Source organism: Labrus mixtus, chromosome 14 (assembly GCF_963584025.1).
Source record: "Labrus mixtus chromosome 14, fLabMix1.1, whole genome shotgun sequence".
Taxonomy (NCBI): domain Eukaryota; kingdom Metazoa; phylum Chordata; class Actinopteri; order Labriformes; family Labridae; genus Labrus; species Labrus mixtus.
Genome location: NC_083625.1, coordinates 17748002 through 17766760, shown reverse-complemented (window position 1 = coordinate 17766760; position 18759 = coordinate 17748002). Strand labels below are relative to the sequence as shown.

Here is an 18759-nt window from a genome sequence, read left to right as displayed (position 1 = left end):
TCTTCTCTCATGGCTTAATCTCTATCCTCGATGTCTCGCCTCCACAGAACAGAAGCTATTAACGTCTGTTTATGTCTGCCGTCATTATTGCCATACGTCGTCATCTTTTTAACTGACTGTGACAATACAAACCTGACACAATAGCATTTGTTATCGGCTTTCATTCAAACTGTGAGTCAATACCTCTCATTTTTTCAAAACCACCATAATGGAATCTCCAGAGCAACCTGTCTCCAGCAGAGCTAACAAGCAGGCTTGCAGTATTGACACATGTCAAGACATAATCAGCAGTGATGTTTTAGTCATGGTAAAGGCTAGAACAGGAGGCAAATTGTTTGCTAATTCTCCTTTCACACACCCTATGTGAAATCATCCAGGCAGCACTGGTTCCACTACATGCACAATGGTCGGGCTCACTGCGTAACACCAAATTATCTTTCCCATGGCTTAATTATTCATTAAGCAAACATAATTAATTTAAGAAGCTTCTCTCACAGGAAGTGTTTCAAATAAAGGCCAGAAGGACAGCTCTCTACTTAATCATTAACTGAAGGCAGAACACAGCCACCAACCTGCAAGGGTCTGGATGCTTTAGTGAATATAATCCAGAATTGCACTTTGGTGCTGGTTTCCCTTACAAAACAATTAACCTGAAGCCTCCTGTTTTTTGGAGGTCTTAAATACCACAGTGTCAGATTGATGCATTGATGGAGTAGTTGTCACTACTCGATACGTTTTGGCTGTATTGGACCAAGGACCTCTAGTGTAGTAACAAATAGTGAAGTTTAACTTCTTTTTAGAAGTTGTGTAGGGTATATTTTTTAATATATACTAGAACCTTAGAAATGTCACATAACATGCATTAGATTTGCAACATCAGTATGTTACTTTGATGCTATTGGTTCTTAACTACGTGGATTATATTCTTACCCTATATTGTTACATTTTTCTTAAAGCTAAATAAGCACCTGGAAAGCTGACGCACGATTGGTACGTGGATTGTCATATTTTGAAGCTTATTTGGTCACAGATAAACTTCCTGTGTTTCATGAGTTGGGAGTGAGAACTTGTTAAAACTGCACTTTCAACTCTACATTTTCCCGTCCTCACTCCCACACATCAATTAGCAGGGCCGGTTTTTGTTTCACAGTATCTGACAAGGCCATGAGTCTTGTGTGACCGAGGCGATTGGAGACCCAGACAAAAGGATATTTTCTTTAGCCATTCCATTTCCATCCCTGCACATTTACCAGAAAACCCTCCTAATTATACACTCCGGGTATACAGGCAGACTCGCTCAAACTTTGCCCCCTCTTCTCCTCCTTTATCTTCGCTTCCTACGCTCGATGTTCCCGACACAAATGGAAGCATCTCAGAGAGAGGCACAGGCTTTGATCTGTCTTCTCCCTGATTCTGAGCTTTCACATGAAGGGGCGGTTTGTCTCCTAGCTCACCAAATCCTCAGACAGCCCGAGACAAAGAGCAACCATACCCAAGTGCCTTTCCGAGTCCATTTGCCTAATGGCAGAGCTGTCTATTAGTGTGGTTGGTGTGTATTTCTGCATTGACCCTTTTCTTTTGCACACCTCATTTCAATAATCATTCCAGGCTTCTTTTTTTAGCTGGATTATTATTTTTACTATGATTCTGCTCTATTGTTCAGGCCTCATGGGACGTCTCATTTCAAGGACCAGGGCTTCCCATACGGCTTTTAGCATTGTCTGTGTTCACCTTATTTCAAGTAAAGTTTCATGGGATGTCTCACTGTAAGTGAAACAAAACACTCTTCACTCATATTAACATGGAAACAAAATTATTTTATTTTTTTTCTCCCAGAGGATCTATTAAACACATCTTTTCTGAGGGTCTGTTCATGAAAGGATGAATATGACACCTCTGTGCTTATTCTATCCATTTGTGTCTTGGTCCATTATTTTGGTTTTGAAGACTGTTAAACAGGCAGCAACCAAAGAGAGAGGGACTATTTTTTGTCACAATATGTTCTTTTATTTGTAGGGGAAAAATGTTTTTTTTAATCAAGTGTCCATAAAGGGTTTTCTTTTTTTCTTAAGTTTTTGTATTGTTTTTTTATTTGATTTTATTCAACCTCTCTTAACCAGGTTCTCGTCATTGAGATCCAAGATCTCTTTTACAAGGGAAACCAGGCCAAGGGTAAAGCAGCAACACACAGTTTCAACAGTAAAAAAAAAACTCGTACAGTAGAAAAACAACATTAAAAGGATCAGCTCAAAAGTTCACACACAGATAGCATGGACCCGAACGACTGAACTGAAGGGTTAAAAACATTTAGACTATCTAAGTTCTGCAGCTTAATAAGTCTATAGGTTGTTCAGAGCAGCTGCACTAATCTTAAAAAACTCTCTTTTCTGTTGTTTTCTGACTTTGAGAACAACAAATTGCAGAACTTTCAACAAATGAAGAATCATGTAAGTTTTAAAAGGAGGAAATATCTTCTTAAGATTTTCCTAGAATGGCTTTGTAAATGATGTAAAAGTACTGATGTCCTACTAGAATGTAAAACACAATGGTGAGTAGGAAAACAACAGTTTGGGTAAATGTCTGAGATCAATGATTCACACTGTTCAGCATTTCAACAGTATGAGAAGGGGCAGTCATATACAACACATTTCCTGCTGGGGTCACTGACTCCAGGACTCCAACCTCTGTATATGGAGCCAATGCTTTGACCACTGAGTGAAACTTGAAGCCCTCTTAATTCATTTTTATCTTTTACCATTTTTTCAAACTCTTCAATAATGTCTAAAATGTAATTATTTGAAGATATTAGGGCTGAAATGAGTGACAAATAAAATCAATCATATAAAGTCTGTAAACTTGTAATTACTGTAGATACACCCACTTAGAAAGCAGTGCCATGTAAAGACAAATCAGTGGGAAAAACACATTTGCAAGCATTAAGTTTCTGTTGAACTTGTTTTTTTTTTCTTGTGCTGTGAAATGAAATGTGAGCTCACAAATCCCATTGGATTACAGGGTGACAAATCCAGTTGGCCTGAACCCGTTCCCATATCACTACTTTCATTTAGTGCAGTGAAAAATGGAAGAAGCCCACAGTTGACTTTGTCAGGGTTTAAAAGGTGAAAATAGAACGGGGGTGGAGCATGGAGCTCACTCACTAATGGCACAGTACACTGAGAGAGACAGCGCTTACACAGACAATGAAAGCAAAAGCTGCAGAATGAAATGACTCCAAAATCACAGCAGACGTTTAATCCAATTTTCCCTGGCAGTTGGAGCTGTAGTGGTTTGTCCCCTATAAAAGCCATAGGGATGGCTCCATGCCATCCAAATAGGGAATCCCATAATACCAAAAGCAGAATTGATCAACAATCTAATGGGAGAGAGGGATTCATAGAGTATATTGCAGCCAGAGGACAGAAGCAGAAATCAATTTTCCCTGAGTTAAAACAGGCCTTACTGGGAAGCTATTTTTTTCACTTTTAATTAAACTTGTGTATTTGTCTCCAGGCTGAGATTTGTTTATGATGTTTGTAAGATATTGAAGTGAAATCCCTTAGTTTATTGTCTAAAAATCAACTCTGGCTAAGACAATGAGATTTAGAAAATATCACAGACACAGACCTCAAAGTCAAAAATTAAATAAAGCTCCCTGGAAGTCAAACCACGCTTCATCTTGTTTTGTACTCCCTGCCTGCTGCTAAAACATCAAATACACTATAGGCTGACTTACACTTCTTAAACTACATTAGCCTCCTCCTCCTCCTCCTCCTATCTCTGCATTACCTTTCATCACTATCTCAAATGTGCATCCACATGCTGAGCCCGATCTCCTGGAGCGCGTCCAGGGAGCGTCCCTGCAGCCTCTCAGCAGAAACAGCTTTGTCAAACTCAGTTAGCCGCCTTTGAGGTGGGAGACACCTCTTTCCACAGTAATACGCCAACTATTCACATCATGCCCCCTCCCCCCCCCCCCCCCTTCTGCTTCAGCCACCTCATCAATCCGCACCGCAACAAAGGTAAACAGCCTCCTCGCACCTTCCAAACACAGGCCCGTGCTGCTTTGTTGACATGGTGTATGTGCAAAGCGCCTGCACAGAGGATGAGCGATTCACAGGACAGACTGAGCTTCATTTACAGAAGGTAATTGCACTGGAGCCGAGTGGTGCACTTTTGTGATGAGGTTTTTTTTTTTCCCCCCAGCTTGGCTTAAACCTTGTCTCGATTTGTTTACTCACAGGATGGAAGTGCTTTGACAGGGAGGTACAATAAGTTCAGCTAAACACAAACCTGTCACATTCAAGCGGGGAGGGTCACTGACACTGACAGGCTATTTACCAGATGTCCTTCGTCTTGTGTATAGGCATGAAATAACATGATTTTTGTCTGGTCTGGATCACTTGAGACACCCCAAATGAAAACATAAATGAATATTAAGATTTTCATGGATGTGGTTTCAGGATGTTGGATCCTTCTTTTATTTCAGCACTATGATTTGCCCTTATATAAAACCAAAGGGAAGAAGATTCCCCACTACTTAGCTTTCATTTCTCTCCATCTCTCTGTAATTTTGCCCTCACTTTTGCACTTACCTTGTCAAATTGTTTATCACCTGCTACCTCGGCACAACAAAGGCACAACTCTTGCTGTGGAAACACAGGATAAACCCTCACAGCTATTGGCTGTCAAAGAACATAGGTCCCTTTCAATAAAATGTGTAACTTTGAAGCTATAATTTCCCTCACTCTTCAGTTTGGGGGCAAAGAGAGACACTTTTGAAAACAGCAAAAGCAACAAAAATCTGTCTCACCTCATGTGCCTCAGGATATAATAAGACAGGGATACTGGGTACTAAATTCTCCAAACTCTTTGTTATCTCAACAGTTGCGCTCACGCATTGCAAATTCAGTTTATCATCTTTATTTTGTCATAATGAAAGCACTAATGTAGCCATGCTTTTATACACACAATGAAGAGAAAGTGTAAGAGTACTTATAGCAGCATGGACACTCAAAAGAATGCCCTTGATCATTTTTCACAGACTAATTTTCTCTCCTTCTTCCAAGGCTGCTTGCAAGATGAGCAATTGTATACAACACAGGAGGTGAGCTTAGAACTTTTCAGCTTAAAAGGATACATCTTGGTGTTTTTCCTAGCTTGCATACAGTGATAATTTAAATGTCTAAAGTATAGAGAGCATATAGAGTATTTCAAAGCTAGTTGATTGTATATGTAAGTATTATTATTTTGTATACATGGATTGAGAGAAAACCAAAAGCTCATTGAAATAAGTGCAATTCATGGCACGATGGTAAGCATTGTTGCTTCACAGCGAGTAGTCTCTGGCTGTTTTCCTTGGCAGATTGTTACCTTGAATAGGTATACTGGGATACATTGAGATAAGCTCTTTGTTATACAATTGGCCTGTTTTAGCTTATTATGTTTTTTCCTGCTGCACATCGGGTGCACATCAGCTGCAAGGACTGATACAAATGTGCCCTGAACATGACAGTCAGTCTTATTGAACTTTTAATCCTGTGAATTGTTGTATTGAGAAAAAATTATAAATAGCTAATTGGGTCAAATGATTAAAGATTGTTTCTCATTTGATCAGTGATCATTAGCGGTTTGATTTGACACAATCATCACCGTTAGCTTAATGGATGGACATTTAAATATATAAGCAGTAGTTGTTGTTTATCGTCAGGTAGTACACAATTCCAACAGATGTTCATCTTGTGTCTTATGTTTACATCTGTGCCATTCTGTGCATTAGTGGGGAAAAGTGATTCACACAGTTACATTTGGAGACGAAAGTTTCTCTCAACAAAGCAAACAATAACATTTTTGGAGGAATTGTTGGATGGAAAGCTTATTTGCTGATTTGCCAAAAATGCGTAAGAGATCTAAAATGCTTTTGTGCCTACTTAATAAACATGAAGCCAGATCCAGCCGGGTTAGCTTAGCCTTCCCAAAACAGGACTTGTAAAACTCCAATAAACAAAAATTCTTATTTTCATATTTCTGCCTGTGGTAACAAACAAGATGATGTGTCGAACAGCTTTGGAGGCAATTTCTTGAATAATCATTAATTTTTATGTAACCTTGATTCTAGTCTTAATGCTCTCAGAAGCTAACTACAATCAGGCTGTAGCTTTAACATTAGCATACTGGCTAAAGGAGATAGCAGCCATCTGCTATAACTCTAAATAAACTCTATAATACTAAATATCAAACTATTACTTTAATGCACAATACCAGGATAATGAAAGTTTTTAAATGTAATTTAGTCATGACTCATTCATGTTTTCACTTGTGCTATAACATATTCAAATGCTACATAGTTGCTGAGGTCTCTTAACCTCAACAACTTCATTACAACCTCTCGTTGTCAGATTGAATACATTACTTCACTTCTCTTTTTGCCATCTTGTCTGCCTACCTGTTGTTACATTGTTCACTCTGAATATCTGTTTTTCTTCTTGCAAGCTTATAGTTCAGCTTCTGTCAGATCGAGTTCTTGAACACAGCCTGCTGCTTGTTGTCTTGGTGTCAAAATCTGGTTCAACAGTGTGACAACTGCTTTTTCTCTTTAGCTACTTGTATTTTTTTTTTTGTCTTGGTGATAAATGTGAATGACGCAAGATTCAGTGGTGATTCCACAAAGCAGCAGAGCAATTTTTACCCTCCAGGCTTGATCCTACATGTGCTTACATCATTTTGACTGAACTATACATGAAGAAGATTGTGCTCACGTTATACAAAATTGGTTAGGATCTTCTGCACAGTGAACATCTGACTTGAAGTAAACCACATCTTCCAAGAGGTAAACTCAACTTCCTGGTTTTATCACTCAAATAAATCACTCAACTCTTCAACAGCAGCAAGGAAATTGTTTTTTGCACAATGATGATCTCTATGATTCTCTATGATTTCATCCCTGGAGCTGGGAAATCTATAACAAGTAGGGATGGGTACTCAGGTTCTCGATCTTGATGTTATTACCAGATTAACATTTTATTAATGCAGGTGCACACATTGTTAGAAGTTAAAATAGTTCAACTTATCAAGTGCTACATAACTTAGCTTTCTAGGTTCATCTAACTGAATATACTTAGTTAGAAAATAATAAACAGTACATAGAGGTGTAACCAGATTATGGCAACAACTGCTTTACAGCAGCTATGGTACATCTCTAGGGACAGATTACTCCTAAAGTCAAAGCACATCAAAGAGATGACTATAATGTGCAATGTAAGACATAAGGCATTAAACTTGAATATCATAGAAATACTGGTTCGATGTTTAACCACATGAGCTTAAACCAGCGGAGGCAGACAACAGGCAGTCTCACCTCACATCATTTGTTAAACCTGCTAGCACATGTCATTGTGATGATACCAGAGCTGAGAATATGAGCCTTATATCCAGATAAGCTAATAACAAAATACCGGTGTCTGGAGATGCGCTACGATTCCGTTTTGTCGAAGGAGAAGCCTTCTGAGAGGTCATGGAGTTTGTCGAGCCAGAGAACAAAGTTACCATCATGGCCAACAACAGATACGAGAGTGGAAAAGATGCAGCAGAATTTTGCAGAACCATCAAAGTGTCTGTTACTTCAGACTCATTGACAGCTTTTGCCACGGAGTCATACTGTATGTTACCATCACTCCTCATTTCATTTTAGAACTGGAACTTGAAAGCCGCTGTTCTACAGACACACAGTACTAATTATCAGGAGGTCTCTTGCAAATGTTATTTTATAGTAAAAAAATATAAAACCAGAAGGTACCTTAGTACTGGTTCATAAAGTAATGAGAGTATTCGAGCATTTAGATTACTGTACATGCCCATCCCTAGTAAGCAGGACTGTATATACGATAATCTGACTACACTCACTCTATTTGACATGTGTTGACAAGCAGGTGATTTGCTATGACTGTCTGCAATCCATAAATCAATAAATGCATTTACAAGAGTAGAATACACTTAACATATTTTAAGTTTTAAGACAAATTTCCCCAAGGGGACATAAAGTGTATCTTATTGTAACTGCAAAGATGGTAGCCTTACCAGAAAATGCACATTTCATTGAGCTAACATTGGTTTGATGCCAGTTAGATTACAGTAAATTTGCTCTAAATTTACTAATGATGGTTGAATGTTCTCATAATTCTTTCAAATAATGATCTTAACTCATGGTTACAGGCATTATAGGAAAAAATCACGAATCAATTGGACTCTTCCCAGCCACTCTCCACTCCTAAAACCTGTTACTTTATGTTAAAAGACCTTTCTGGTCTTTGCCAAGGGTCATGCCCTACTGTCAGGATTTTCTTTCCTTCATTTGCCTTCATAAATCGCATCTAATCCTCTGAAGCACATGGCTGAATACGTACTCCTTGATCTGGGCTACAGGGCAACATTCAAGAAGTGATTTCTGGGTTAAATGCAAGTTAAATTCAAATGATTTTTCTTCAATGTGTCTGTATGTTTTGGATTCAGAGTGTGTAATAAAATATATTAATCAATTATAAGTAGAAAGAAGGGGGTTGAATATCAAGCTGTAGTGATCATTTTGTTATCACAGATGTCACAGAAGTGTAATGCCTGATTAACAATCCATGTAGATCATTTTAACACATAATATACCCCACTAATGTGTTGTCTATGGAGTTCAGTGAATCGGGAAAGGTAACCATGAGGTGCAGCTTACCATAAAATAAAATAACTATGCACAAATACAGACATACACATCTAAACCCTATCCAAAGAATTACACCCCAGTTACATAAATCTTTTTTTTCGGCCATTTCTTTTGAATGGATGAATTAAAATTTTGACATGACAATGGTTAAAAAGAAATTTGAAAATCATGGTGCCATTTAAAAAAAAAAAAAAACATGATTCACTGTTGTCATTTCAAGTCAACCATGAGGAAACATGGAAATGTGTGTCTATTTAAATAGTAATTCCTTCAATAATTGTCAAGACATTACACTATAAAAAAATGCCAACCAAGAATCCCTTAAGTCAGTCTGTTATTTTTTCCCAAACTAAAATGTTAAGATAGAAACAGATATTACATACAATTACATTATATCTCTGTCAAAGAATTATTTGTCTTTCAAAGCAATTCTTACATCAATATAAAGCCACTAAAATACAACTTCATCGTCCACTTCACACACCATCTTGCAGAAATGGACTGTGCACTGACCATCTTTCCCACTAAAAGCTCTAGTCCGGCAATCAATAGCACGGTCTCACAGAGCCCCAGCTGTTCATTGCTAAGTAATCCATTCGTAAGGGAGAGAATTCTCTTTAAAGGCTCACTGCACTGACAGAAGAGGACGGCCACAATGAGCTGGCTTTCCATCACCACCAGAGAACCTGGGAGCCTTTGGACAGCCTCATGACTGACAGACAACTGCCTGACTCTCCCCCCCCCCCCCCCCCCCCCCCCCCCCATCCAGTTGTTTGGACTGATAATGTTCAATGTTGGATGGCAGTGGCAAGAACCTCTAAATTATCCACAAGGTCCCATAGAACCATCACTTCAATATACACCCCACTACAGAGAACAAAGCTCATGGCCACATTACAGCCCTCAGCTGTTTGTTTGGATCATCTTGACTGAGGACCCCAGCAGAGGCCTTTGAAATGAATTAATGCCTGAGATGCTTCATTTTAGCCTTGATCATAGACTACTAGATGTGGATCTAACCACCAAGCCAGCTGTTGTTGTTTTACCCTTCTTTTTAAATGCCATCCTACATAGCCATTACCATCTTGGTGGTCTTGTTGCACCAGAAGCGACCATATTTGGACAACTGGGTGGATACAGTATGCATTGAAAAGTCTCTATCCTGAATGGCTGGCTGCCACAATATGCCTTGTTATTCACAGTTAGCCACACCCTAAAGTGTTGCCTGCTGTATTAATAATTTATCCTGTATTAATCCTGTGAGGGGAAATTCAGTTTTACACTCTGTCTAATGAACATGCTACACAAACATGCACAAACAGAATCCTATGGACGTGCATTAATGGAGAGGTCTCAGAGTGAGGGGGCTGCCCACAGCGAGCGCTCCAGAGCAGTTTTGGGGTTTGGTGCCTTGCTCAAGGGCACCGATAGTGCTCAGGAAGTGGACTGGCTCCTCTCCAGCTACCAGACCAATTTCCGGACTTTGTCCGACACTACCGACATAATTGACTCTTAATTCAACCATAGTTTGCAAAAATCAACAAAATTCTGCATTGATGATTACAGTGATTAAGACCACAAACGATTTCAGAAAATGTTGACTGAGGTATTAATCAAGAGAGATTGTCTGCTTTTATATCATCAGACTTACTTCTGTAGTCGCCCCTTCTGGTCAAGTTTAACTGGAGTTCACTCTACGTCCTTCAAATGTATACATTTTTGTAATCCAGCCCAGTAGAAGGTTAGTTTTACTGGAAAAAGATGATGTTGTCAATTGTATTATGATCCATTTGTCATCAAAAGTATCTGCATTTAATATTTATCTCCTCTTGAAATTAAGTGGATATGAAAGCATAGTGGAGAAAAAGGCGGACAAGCCGCAAAGTATACAGTACATGCAATGGCTCTCCCTGCGCCCTACACACGTTCTCTGCTTGTGTTTGTCTTTGACTATTTCCAATTACTCGTGGAGCGACTATCCTCTTCCTTGATCTATCCACAACATTGTTATCTTCTCTGCTACTTATAATATGTTTACTCATCCTGATGAATTCAATTACATCTTTTCAGAGGAAATTACTGTGGGGGTGGCTCAACCTGCCAAAGGTCAGCACTAACTGTGAATACTAAAAAAAACTACACCCCCAAACACATTACACAGCCTATTACCTGCTGCTTTTCACACAGCACTCTCCAACCCCACATAAGCCTTTTCACGACCACAGATGAAATGCTCTCTAGATGGGATGTGGCGTGGAGAAGAGGGGAAGAGAGCCGAGGCTGTCCCCTGCCCTAATCTTTTCAGAGAGCCATCCCCACTGCAGCCGCAAAACACGCCACTCCTGATTAGGGAGGTGTGTACATGGCCAGGCGGAGCGTGAAAGGTGCTGAAAGGAGGCTTGGTCTGGGGAGGTTAACCATGCCAACTCTTTTCTTTTTCAGTAGATCAATAAGGCACAAGGCCAAGGCAAAGCAGGTAGAAGTGAACCAGCAACATACTGCCTTGACGAAGTGGTAGACATCTCTTCATTTAGGTTTTTTTTTGCTTGAGCGGATAGACTACGCTTGGAATGAATTAAATGTGTTTGCACCCCAATTTGGTGACGCACCGTTTCTGAGTCCATTGCCCTCCCTGCTGGAAGTCCTGCCCCCATCGTCGGCTTAAAGAGGGAGATTTTTCTCAGTAGTGAATTTCTCTCGTTCTCTCTGAGGATACGTGTTGACAATGTCATTGTAAACGTGTTACTTCTAATCTCTGAGGAGATTATTGTGTTGAGACAAAACACAGGCTGTTTGAGAAACCTATCACATAATTATCTAAGCGCTATAACCCATTTCACGTCTTTCAATACTGTCAAACCGAGTTGGGAGTTGTGTGTTCTCCAGTCAGGCCCGCTTCCTTGAATTCACAATCTACATTTTTAAAGCTGCAGCTCTTTAATACTAGAGCAAGGACAGTGGGTATGTGGATAAGTCTAAGACTCACATCAGGAAAATGGTGTCCCCCAACGTCCACAACAGTCCAACCAGCAACCGTTGTTTTCATAATATTAATGCAAAGACCCCATTCAAAGGTTGAATACGAAATGTATTTTGCCATGCTTAAACTGTAAGTTAAAGTCAAGGTTAGTAAGTGAGGGATTTGATGCTCAGCATAATATTGCGGCATGCATTGCTACTATCTGAGCTCACCTGAGGTCAGGTTAAGACTATTCAAAGACATTTCTGACACTTTAAATCGACTTTATCTACTTCATTGTTTGAAACATCAGCGGTTTTTAAGAATATGTGGCAATTTATTTATGATAATTGCAAAAATTCTACCACTATGAGTGCTATTCTGTACGTTATGTCCATTAGGCTCTGCCAAGGCACCAATCAGGCAGTGCAGTTTTTCCAGGAAATGTTGTCTTTTTTTCAGTTGTTTTCTGTAACCAATAAGCAATGTGCACTCTTCTGTTCTACCTGGAGTGCTTCACACAAGCCTCAGGCAGGATACACACTCTTCAGGTGTTTTAGATTGTTGGCACTAAGTGGGCTAGGCCTACACCCAAATGAGCTGACATACAGTAACCAAACTAAACAAAAACTGAACTGACTAGGCCAACAAACTCCCTGCAGTTTGTTACCATTTTTCTGATGCTAGGCTTCATGCTAACCAGCAGCAGAAAACTGCCTCGGCCTGAAATAAGGCTTGAGCCAACATGCATTCCAGCAATTTCTCTTCTTTACCCTCCAATAAACCCAGAGCAAGAACTCTCACCTATCTATTTTTATGCAGAAGGCATCATCAGAACAGGTTGCTGCTTAGAAAATATGCAGTTAAAAGTATGACAGTGGAATTAGCAAAAGCAAAAAGCTGCTTCAAGGCGGGCTTCAAGCAGCAGCACATTAGACCTTAACATTTTAGATCAGTTGTTACAGCATGATGTTAACTATCAGTCAGCCCTGACCGCATGTTCAATAGTGCTAAACTGAAGCAACTAAACAATGCAATGCTGAATCTAACCTTTATTTCCCCTGGCCTTGGGGAACACTAAAGCCTCCAGCTTTTAGCCTGTCCATCTCTTTCTGTGGTTGAACTGTACGTTTGAGCCCACAGTTGACTCTATGTATAAATCCATGAAGAGAATTGAATGAGTGCAGATAAAATCCTATTTTAGCAGACATTGTGTCACAGTGTCAACATGATTTTCTTGTATTTCTTCCTGATTTAAGAAGTGGTACTCTGACTTCTTACTTTATATTAAATCTGGAGCATGACGTTACTATTGACATTGTTTTATTTAAATTATAACAAAATATTTGTCTTTTAAAAAGTTTATACTATTTATTCAAGACATAGTAAGCTTACTTTATTATCTTAGGGAAAACAAGTATATGTATTTTAATGAATTTTAACTGAAAATGTTAAATAATTCAGGGAGGAGGAAAAACACCTTACATGTAATATGAGATGAAAACATACTTATCCAACTATTTATACAATATGGCTGGTTGCCCTATTTCTGAGAGCTTACTCTGCAATTTGACTGCACAGAAGTGAAAATAAACCAGGTCTGCATGTACTTCATGTTCTCAAAATCTGAGTTCTCAAAATCTGAGTTCTAATACTCAACAGCAGCTTAGCTGAAGTACAGCTAGCTCGAGTAAGAACACTAGGCTTTTTTTCTATAGGGTGAAACCAGCTGTTGGGAGAACCATGCCAAGAAAACTGATGAAATTCAGAATGATCTTTGCAAAAATTACTTGTTTCCTTTAACAAATAAAGCCCCACACTTTTGAGGAGGAGAATATATGAGGCAATGATTCAAATTAGGATGCATAGAACATTCTCAGGGAGCGAGAGAGGCATTTGCACATGAAGAGCTGAAAATGAGTCGCATTCAGCCAAGCTGTGAGCTCCACCTAGGAGGCAGTGAAAGAGAGCGAGACAGGCACAGAGAGGGGCTGAGGCAGGCAGGCGCCAAGCCTTGAAGAGGGGCATTCTGGTATAATGACTCTCATTTACCATTGACAGGCCTTGGGAAAGTTAAACTAATTATGACAGCACACAGATGCTGAATAGCCCTTGATGAAGTTAATCACTGGCAATCCAACAAACAGGTGTTGCATGATTTCTGTTACCTCCCCTGAAATTATAGGATGTAATGTAAAAGCACACGGCTCAAAGCAACAATCTGCCCTAAATATGTTGTTTTTAATCCCATGATTCTGGCAATTCACTTGAACATTTCTGAATATGAACAATACTTCCAAAACTGGGGAACATAAAACTTGTGTTTCTAACGGTTATGTTAGTCAGACAAAAGGGGAGAAATTTAGTCCTGAGCGGAATGAATACTCACAAACCGTATTTAGAAACAGAAGTGACCCTTTTCCACCCCGACAACAGATGTCAATACAAAAGCAAGCCCTACAGATATGTTCACGCTGTCTGTGAGTGGAATAGCTCAATCACTGTCCGTAGTTTGAATATGAAAACTTAATTAAGCAAGCTTCAGCATGATAGTAGAATGTTTAATCGCTTTTGTCATTTCAGAGTAAAAGACACGATAACACTGTGAACGACCAGATTGGATTAAAATTGCAGCATGTCCTGGAACGAGCAACATTTGACAGATGTGTTCAATTTACAGTTACCTTGGGATAAATCATTATATTTTCTGGAACAACAAAGACTTTTTGTTTCACACGTACACACTCTTTACATTTCAAGGAGAGCTCTGTTAAGCGGAAGGTGTTCATAACTCATTTATTGAAGATTGGGATACATAAAACATCCCGTTATGCTGCTCCCAGATCAGTTTTAACAGTCTGAGAGAATGTGTATTAGTTCTAATACAAAACACTCAGCTGAGTGTCTCAAAAATGTGTTGAAGTAAACCGGGGCTAACATAAATTCTTCATGCTATATTGATGTGAGAGTATCTTCTAACTATCTGGGTCAGGATTGTCTACTTTTATTTTAAATATTTGTAATATTAATGGGAGCTGTTTGTAAATAATGTATTCAAATTGGGCATAAATATCAATTTTAAGTAAATGTAGATATAGTTATATTGACATTTTACAGTATTTGGGAATATTTTATTTTCATGGAGGGGCCTGGGGAGATAGATAAGATGTGTGCGTCTGATCGAGAACCCAACATGACCCAGTTTGTAAAAGTTATAACACGCTTCATGTTAGAGTGAAGTTGAGAGGTAGTCTCTACCAGTGGTAGGTTCAAATGAAGTTTTCCCCCTTTGTTATGTGAAATTAAATCGTTTTAAATGACTTTAGGGTTGTCATGCAGTACCCCTATACTCAGTATGGTCATACCATTTAAAAATCAATACTAAAAAATAACCTGATTCCCTTTAAATCTGCACAAAGTGAGAAATGAAATTCAACTTAGATTTTATATTATTGATCAAATTTATTTGGTTTTACTGGCAGATGGATCAGTAACCACAGTAAACAAGTTTAAATATAACTTATTATTGGGCAAACGCAGATCGAAAGACATACACATGAGAAGTTTCACAAACTACTACAAACTGTGAGAGCAATAAAAAACACAAGTGAAATGTAAATATTAGAAAATAATACAAACACTGCACACAATCTACTGAGTCACTTTTGCATTCACACAACACTCAGTGAATGCTGGAGGACAAAAACTAAACGAGAGTGCCTGATGAAAAGCATGGCAAAGATTTAGGGCCTGTCCATTTTGTTTTTCTTGTTGTTTTTGCAGTTAAGGGTGATGTGCATAAAGAACTCAGACATCCTGATCGGAATTTTAACAACCATCCTTCAATCTCTCTCTCTCTCTCTCTCTCTCTCTCGCTCTCTTTCTCTCTCTCCCTCTCAATATGACCCCCTCTTATAAAATGTTTTTGTTTTTTTTAAGATTAAAGGGATAGAAAGCCTGACCAATTAATTTCTAAAGCAACATTATTTGTCACAACCCTCGGATCTGTGCCCACAGTCCTGTGATTATGTTTTTCAACATAATCAGTGGGTAATTATTTCTTGCATGCTACATTTGCTTTTGTCATTTGCATGTTTTATTGTTTGATGTTCACCATATGAAGGAAATTAAAAAGTTGTAGTCACACTAAGAAACACTTTGCAAGAAGAGCTTGCTGTAATGTAAAATAGATTTAATTCATCCGTTTAAACATTGTTTTCTTGATTCAGGAAAGGTATCAAATTTAGAGGATGGGAAAATGTAGAATTAACCCATGCAATGAAAAAGCAAATTAGGGAAGTTTGGACAATGTCACTTTTTTTCTCATGCTGTGGATATCCGTATCTTAGTCGACTAATAATTTAAAATGTATGCTATGCAACAATCCTGCCTACGAAGGGGACAATACTACTCCCGCAAGGTGCAATGTCTTGTCCGTCAAGCAGCCTTTAACAATGTTAAATGTTTGTATTTTCCTGGAAACAGACATCAGGAAGTGTTCAACAACAGGCTGAACCTCAATCGTCTCTTTACATATCTCTGCGGCTTTAAAACTTCTGACAACGGCTAAACCTTACAACCATGTGTATTAAAAAACTGAAACAGGCCTTCCACCTCGGAGAATTCACTAAGACGTCAACATGCTGACTGAGCAACAGCGAGCAACTCACTAATGGAAGCTGTTTAATTTTATTTTGCTCTAAAAATAATTCCCTGTGCATTCGTCCTCTGGAGAGAGAGGAAAGAGCAGGTGTGTTCTTGGGATATATGAAACTCGGTGACTCTGAAAAACCCCTCGTAAATTCATGCACCCTGTACTCACTATGCACTCATGTTCTACTGCTGAGTGTGTGTTTTCACAAACAAAGTTCATGAAACATTTTAACAATACAATATGTGCTGTGATGCTGTTAAGCTGTACCACAAATATAATGTTTTGCAATTTGTGTTGCAGTCTAGTCTGAAGCACCTTTCCTCTAGATCAGATGTTTCCATGATTCAAATATTTTGTTTTGCACCACGGGTTTGGACGAGCTGACATGTGATGACACGAATACAGCCCAGGCAATGTGAATTCATTATGACAATTATTGCGTTGTTTAAGCACTTGCCTGTCCCTCATAAATGAGTTCAATTTCAGCATGGAACAGATAGCTTTTCATTTATTTCTTCATTGAAAAACAATGAGAAAAGCATTCAACGCACTTCAAACTATTCTACCTGATAATAAAAGACGTTGTTATAATATTATGTGATACTTGAATTCACTTTCTAAACACAGTTGGTTCTCTATCCTGCTGTCAAAATGTGCAATTTCAAACTGTTAATGTTTATTTCAGATCAAGTTTGGCTTAGAAAATAAGCTCTGGTATAAATATCTCTTCATTTCTAGAGTTTTGCAGAGACTCATATATTCCATAATGTTTTATTACAATATTTCCAATTCATTACTCATACCCTATATATAAACCATACATTAACTCTATGCTCATGCTGGAGATGGTTAATGTCTAATTCCACTGGCTTGACAAAGAAGAGATCCTCGCATAAAGAGGAAACTGTGCAGACAACTTGAACCACAGATAGCCCCACAGAATGATAAAGAGAGGGCGGACGCACAATAGAGAAATAATTAGAACAAGGCCACCAGTGCATGAATCCTTCCACAAGCACTCAACTGTGTCAAACAGCTTGGTCAATAATCTTCAGCAATTCCTGAGGATTAGAGTCTTATTACCGAGCACCGTCTGTCACACAGACCTCTGTGCCTGAGCACAGTCACTTCCTGACTGTTTATTGCGGATTCCCACAAACAAATCATCTCACTGGAGGGTTCATCACATTAGAGGTGAATATGGTTCAGAGTGGGGTCTAGTTTGCGAATGTCTTACGAAGTTTTATTTTCCTCCCATGTGTCGGTTACATGTTGTATCTATGGCCATATGTTGATGTGTGTGTGGTGGTGTGTGTTTTTGCACTGAGAGCTATATAAAGTGGTTTTATAAGCTGTGATTTACAATCAACTGTTACGTAATATTCTATGGTCGAAAATTTAAAAAAAAAATGTCAAAATCTCACCCTTAAAATAGCCTGTACAGGTTGAGCCACTTGGACATTTTTCATTTCTTTTTGCTTCTTCTTTAATATTTAAATAATCTCAGTAGTAGAAGGAAAAAGTAGTATTTTTGTGCACATATTCATTGGAAAATCTGTGTTGTCAACTTTTTGAGCAAGCAATATTGTTCTTTCTTGAACCCTAATGAAAAGATATCAACGAACATAAAAACAAAACATTAATATCAAATACACCTATTGATAAGTAATCCACTGTGCTTTCCCTCCACATACACACTTGTAGATTTGACATTAGTGAACCTGGTGTCACAGCGCAGCACTCGGTTCTGCCCTCGCCTCCTATAGTTTGAGAGTACACGAAACAATCCCCACAAAGTCCATGTAAGACCCAAGTTCCTTACCTTGTGCGTGGATTGTGGCCACGGCAGCAGCGAGAACCAAAACCGCCAACAGTCTCTTAAATTGACAGTCCTGTCTCACACACATGTCTAAAGTCGACGGGGATCTTCTCCGCGAGGCTACAGAAACACGTCCTTGTGTTGAAAAAGAATACTTCCAGGGCTGAGAAATAAAAAGAAGAAAGAAAACAAGCAAAGCGAGGATTTTAACGTCTACAAAAACGCGAACAGAGCCGTGGGGGTTTGCCGTTGCACTTTCGGTATGTGTCAGCGGGCTGAGGACAGCCGAGAATAATCAAGTGAAACGCGGAGGTCCCTGTTTAATTTGGACGCTCAGTAAGCGGATTCGTGTCTGTGTGAGCAGGCGGCACATGGAGAGAGCAGGCAGCGAGCTTCAGCACCGCGGACAGCTCCTAGCGACAGCTCAGGGAACAGCCTCTTACAACTTCGTTTTCCCACAATAATTCTGCCCTCTTTCCCTCTTATATAGGCATCTATTTTCTACTATCACAGGTAGGTTATGATAACGTGCTGCTCTCGTGACAAATGAAGAGCGTTCAGTTTAGTGTTTGTTGTCTCGTCATATTTTCTAAATCTTCCATTATTTGATCTCTTTGAGA

At 39.0% G+C, this 18759-nt stretch overlaps 1 protein-coding gene across 1 annotated transcript in view; it reads right to left on the bottom strand.

Moving 5' to 3' along the window:
• Nucleotides 1–18550, bottom strand: part of LOC132988290 (seizure protein 6 homolog) — a 100865-nt gene extending 82315 nt beyond the window's left edge. Inside the window, exon 1 of the mRNA XM_061055600.1 lies at nucleotides 18143–18550. Coding sequence (XP_060911583.1) covers nucleotides 18143–18227 — 85 coding nt within the window. The 5' untranslated portion in view covers nucleotides 18228–18550. The remainder of the gene's footprint in view (nucleotides 1–18142) is intronic.
• Nucleotides 18551–18759: the final 209 nt, after the last annotated feature.